The sequence below is a fragment of the Seriola aureovittata genome, chromosome 8, assembly GCF_021018895.1.
Source record: "Seriola aureovittata isolate HTS-2021-v1 ecotype China chromosome 8, ASM2101889v1, whole genome shotgun sequence".
In the NCBI taxonomy this organism is placed as follows: domain Eukaryota; kingdom Metazoa; phylum Chordata; class Actinopteri; order Carangiformes; family Carangidae; genus Seriola; species Seriola aureovittata.
The window spans coordinates 6,843,002-6,849,001 of NC_079371.1; the positions used below are offsets into that span (position 1 = coordinate 6,843,002).

Here is a 6,000-nt window from a genome sequence, read left to right on the forward strand (position 1 = left end):
TTTGCCTCCTGTTCCCGCTCTTCTCACGTTTTGGGACTTTTACGATGCGTAATTATCGTCCTCGCTCTCTCCCGCCAGCAGCCGTGTTATATGACGAGTGCAAAGCTTTCACCCTGACATCCTGACTAGGCCTGGAGCAGGAATGGCCCATGTCACGGTTTATTCCAACTTTAAATTAATAAATAGTGAAGCTGTCCATTTCATTACTTTATATACATAAAGCCTTGAAGACAAACTTCTCCCAACACCAATTTGGCAGCTGCGAGCGAGCAAGGTTGCTAGCTCAGTTGCTAGTGAGACAACAAGTTCACACAAGTTATTCAAAAGATTTGTACCACTGACACATCTACCACACCTGTCTGCAGACCATTCTGGATCAGCTTATATTCTGCCAGAGGAGGTAAATAAAAATGGACGGTGCAACACGGCCTTCTCCATCTGTGGTCTCTCTGGCTGTCTGCTTCCTCAGAGGTCATTGTCAAGACAGTTGGATGTTGGTCAAAAGTGTGAATTTGTGCATCACGATTCACAAAAGTAGAACTGGACAGAATTTGTATGGATTTACTTCACCCTCACATGCCACTCCACAGATTATGGCAATTCCATTGTAATGAAATGATTTAATTTTGCTGTAGAAAAGCAACTCTACACTTAACCTGCAACCAATTGCTCACCAGTGCTTAAAATGAGAAGTTTGTTCAGGAAAAAGTTAGCTGTGTTCAAGGACAGTTGTCCTAAGAGAGGTCATTTGGTACAAAATGTTATCACCCATTCCTCTTCACCCTGACCAGACCCACTCCCAAACTTTCCTCTCTTACACTTTTTTCCGAACGGTGCAGTAGCTAAAAAACAGCTTAAACTGAGTGCAAAATTGACATTATGTTATGATATAATGCCTGATAACAGATAGGCAGGCTATTTGGGGTATGAACGGACCCTTAGTAAGGCTTATCATTGTAATTTATACCAACTTTCATTGAAAAGAATGCAGTTTATGTTCCTACACAGTAAAAAGTTGTTCAGTTTCCTCCTGAAAGTAGTCTGTAAATAAGAGATCTTAAACTGAAAATAATGACTTCTCAGCCTTAAGTGAAGATTTTTCAACATTGGTGCAAACTGGAGAGTCTAGAGAGCTTTGCTCTTTGATTATGAAATTTGACATTTAAAGTTTATTGTTTAGATATCTGAACATTTTTCTGTTATTAAACAAAATTGATGTCAGGCTAGAAAGTATCTCAGTGGCATTTACATCATCTTAATTGGGCCAGTTATCCATGGGGATTCTAGACACTTGACACCAAACAACAAAATAGGACCAGAAATGCAAATCTCAAATGGTTTTTAACAATGTTCACACTTTTGGGGTAGATTCTTTTTCTGTAAGCCCAGTGACAGTACATTAAAACAATTCCACATATTTAAAACCAAATGTGAGAAACACAGCATGTCTCAGCAATGCTGTGAGGACTCTCAGTAAAGCAAAAAATAACTTGCCTTGTTATATCCTGAACTGGGTTAGAGCAATTTTTGTTAAAGTTCTTCCAAGTTCCAAAGATGTCACTTGCAATTTGTTTATTTCGATAATTCTAATGTTGACCCACTTTCTGAACATGTGATGTGTTTTAAGTTTATCATCAAGTTAAGCCATTAGCTACTTGAAAATATTCATTATAGCTAGGAGGGAAAGACAGTAGGTCTCCAGCAAATCCACCTCTCTCTTTCACATATGCACACAAACACATGCACACACACACACACACACACACCGTGAAGTGGACACCCAGTAATCAGGCATGTGAGGACCCAGCTCCACTGGATGATAAGACTCATTCTCTGATATTTCCAGTTCTTACTCATGATCTCTCACTGACTGGAGGCAAGGACAAAAGGGATCCTTGGTGCGTTTCTCTGCCCTTCACTCCAGTGCAATTCACTGCACTTCACTCTCAATTTGCCAGCGAACAGATACACATCAGATGACCAGGGGACACGGACACATTTGAACAATTTGTGTGTCCACTGCTGTGATTTCCCAAACTGGTGAGATCAGCATGTGTGACAGTTTGAGGTTGATTTTATATTGATGACACACAATCTCTTTTAGAGAGAACAAAACTTCCCAGCCGCTATAGTTTTTTAGTTTTGCCTTTAGGGATAATGTTCGAACCTAATAGAGAGCAAATGCGAGTAGCACAATTTCAGTGCAGGTGCTTTAGGGTAATGGTGAGTACCACCACCATAGCCATGTTGTTGCCCCCTACTGACCATGCTAGTGCCCAGTTATTAACTAAACCATAAAATGATAACACTCATATAGGCTCCAACAGTGTGCTTTTTGATTTTGGGCTTAATAAATACTGTAAAAGTGTCTTCAAAACTGACTTGACAATGTTTAATATTTCAGAATTCAGACTTTATTCTTTTGTTGAAAGAAAAAAAATCTTTAGAAAACGTGTCTATATTTCTCAATGTAACATATCAAATATAATATCCATGTATTTATAATATCTTTTAGTAACTAGTGTATCGGCACCCGAATTAGAAAAGTTCAACTGACACCCAACCCTAACTTTAAACGAGTCAAGCCCTAAATGAATTAATCTGATGAATCGGCACAGAAAAAGAAAGAGAAAAGAATCAAAAAAAGAGTGAACAAAAATTAAATTTTCAACCAGTTACACCAACAAACCTGTTCACACTGTAGCAGCTATCACAGCCAGTGCAACATAAATTGACAACTTTGCAGTTTTAATGTTTTTATATTGTATTTCTTCCTTGGAAAAGGACGCTTAACAAAACCTGCAGAGACATCCCACAAGCAAGTAAGTCTAGTGGTAGAAAAAGCTGACATTCAAGTCTAACAGACCTACAAAACACGACACAACACTGTCCACTGTCTCTGACACACACACACACACACACACACACACACACACGCACACACGCACACACACACTCTTAACCCTCACCCTCTCTTATGATACCTACGATATGAACTTTGTTATTTATTGCAGCCTCGTTTCCTGTTTCTCATTTCCTCTTGCTGACAACAATCCAGTCCAAAACCTATCATACCAATCCAGCTTGTGGTCTATTTTACATAACAATCTTCTTTTCACATCTTTTACAACAGTTCCTGTTCCTCACACCCACACCATCACCACCACCCCCCACCTCTCTCTCCATCTCATCTCGTCTTTCCTATCTGAACCATTTCTCTCCATCTCGCAGCCCGTCCTCCACTTTACTAATCTCCTCGCTGCCTCCAGCTAAATGAATCACCCTCGCATTTCTCTTCATCCCAGTTTGCTCCATTCCCATTTTCACCAACCATCCCTCCCCCTACCTCACCACACCCCTATCAGATCCTGCCTGTCTTTCACACCTGCCCTCCTCTTCCTTCTCGATCCCTTCCTTTTTGCTACCCTCCTCCCTCTCATTCCCTCCGTACATTGGGAGCAGAGAGGCTGGTAGGAGAGTATATAATTTCTCAAGAGGACATGCTGTCAGCTGACTGCTCTCCGGGCTAAGAGCTGCTCTCCTTGCCCCTGGGTTCATAGAGTCACGGCTCTGTTCCGCTCCAGGATTATGCAGATCTTAATTCCCTTCAGCTCACACCTGAGGTTGGCAGGGCATGAAATAGGGAAAATGTTCACTGCAAATAAAAGTTTTTGCCACCAAGAGGGGAGGGGACAAGGATGTATGGAAGGAGGAAGGAAGAAGGGAAAAGGGAGCTTGGGTTGCTTGTGAGACAGTCTGAGTGAGTGAATGTGGGAAGGAAGAAAGACATGAGGTGTGTGTTAGTGGAAAGCAAGAGAGAAAGACAGAAGGAGGGAGGTGTTTTTTTTTTGCCTGTCCCCAGACACGCTGAATACACACTGGCTGGAGCCTGTCACACCACATGGTCCATGCGTGCTCAACTCGATTTCTCATATTCTGGAAACATGAATCCAGATGTTTAGCATGCGTGGCATCTCTCAGGTTTTAAAGGCAACGGATGGGTTGTTTCCCAATGAGCTCTTTACTCACATGTTGTTGGTAAATTGTTAATCACCCCATGAATATCGTATCATTCACTGGAGTCTTGACGCTACCTTTTAACCTCCTCTAAAAGCCACTAAATCAACCGTGCAATGCAAGTAGGAATTCCACAGGTAGTTTGCGGCCAGGACAGGTTATAAGGCAACAGTGTGAGATATTTTGTTCAATCGTTAATTAGTGCCAGAAAGCTTATTACTAATTTGCATTTGCTATCTGTTTACAAACTGCGACCATGGTATCAAATTGTGATTTGAAGGATCAGAGTTTGCGCCGTGCGTAAAAGACCTGGATTATTATTTATTTATTTTATTTTTTTGATAATCATGCCCATCTCTGCTCGCATGCTCCGCTTTATAAAAGGAAACGTCTCGGCTTTTCTCATTTAATATCTAATTAAATGTGACCAGTATTTTTGAAGATTAGTTAGCTGAAGGTAACCTCAAACCTTTCCTTCACACCGTCATTAAAGACGTTTTTTCCACGTTGTTTCTCTCATCTACGTATCAAGTTCAAAAAGTAAAACTCTTTAAAATGATAAATGTGATGTGAGCAGCCAGTGGCGTCGACTCTGCGCGTCGAAAAGTTGATGTAAAGCAGTAAATGAGAGAGAAAACAACTCGCATAAACAACAAAGAAAATAATACATGTTAATGCGCCTCACCTGATAAAGCCTCCTTGGAAAAAGCAGAAAGACAAGACATACAGAATCCGAATGACCTGTGGGAGCATCCTCTGGCTCAAAATCTCTCCTCAGTCCGACTGAATAAACTTGCAGAAAATAATTTCGGGAATCAGCAAATCCACTGAGCAGCTTGTGAGACTGGGTTAGAGGAGGAAGGCATCGTCTCTCTCAGTGATCCAAGCTTGTCTTTGGGGAAACTTCTCCCCCCTCCCACCAAGTCCACAGAGGGCTGCACACATCCACACAGCAAGGCTCTCTGCTTCAGGCAGCTGGACAGCTCTGGTCAGTCAGTCAGTCAGTCAGGCAGTCAGTCAGTCAGTCAGTCAGTCAGGCAGTTGCTGCTTGTGTTGAAGGGGAGTGTCGGTTTGCTTGTCACTGTGTGTTTTTTCTTAAAGTGTGGTTTCGCCAGTTTTTTTTCTTCTCTCTCTCTCTCTCTCTCTCTCTCTCTCTCTCTCTCTCGTGTCATCCCCCCCTCATTCCAAAAAAATTAAAAAAGGGGTGAAGATTTAAAGGAACAGTAGCTTTTGTTTTGATGTCTTCCTCATGTGTAATTAGCCTTAATCAGGATGGAGGGAGTGATGGCTGTGATGATGAGCTAAATTGCAATGTTGAATACACGCTGGTTGATGACCAGTCTGGAGTGAAACACCAACTGAAAATTCAGTCAGGAAATGTTGAAGGGGGAGATCGGGTTTGGGGTTAGGAGTAGAGCCTATATAGAGCTGGTGTAATGGGCTTAAAGTGGTGAGTGAAAGTTTTAGACTGGGAGTGAATTCAGTCGGTTTCTATACGTCAGTGTAAATTCTGAGATTTTAGGTTCAGGTCTCAGGCCACCAGAGGGCAGAGCATGTTGAAATAGTTTTTTTTACACATGGGGACGATTTAAAGCTGCACTAATCAATTTGTATAAGCTTAATATGAAAGGAATTTCTCAGTGAGAAACCCACAGAGAATTATGTATTATATAATTATATAACTGCAAACTTTCCGTCAGCTCCACCGAGTGTTTTATCGTCTTTCAGCTCATTGTTTTGGTTTTCTGGCCACTAAACATGACTCCAAATGAATGTTAATGTTACTCCATTTTTGGTTTATGTGTAAATAGGTAAATATATGCTAACATATTTGCCAGAACAGCATTTAGTTTAAAGAATAGGCTACTACATGAATTTAGCAATATAACATTACTCACGTTGGACAGTTGCATAAATAACTGGCAAAATCGATGCAGCAGAACCAGCGACATCACCTTTTTTTATTCAAAGCCTCCTACATTA

General features: G+C 41.1%; 1 protein-coding gene across 1 annotated transcript in view; it reads right to left on the reverse strand.

The window, feature by feature from the left end:
* The window catches only part of glra4a (glycine receptor, alpha 4a), a 44,378-nt gene extending 39,299 nt beyond the window's left edge, over positions 1-5,079 (reverse strand). Inside the window, exon 1 of the mRNA XM_056382116.1 lies at positions 4,703-5,079. Coding sequence (XP_056238091.1) covers positions 4,703-4,770 — 68 coding nt within the window. The 5' untranslated portion in view covers positions 4,771-5,079. The remainder of the gene's footprint in view (positions 1-4,702) is intronic.
* Between the last annotated feature and the right edge of the window lie 921 nt (positions 5,080-6,000).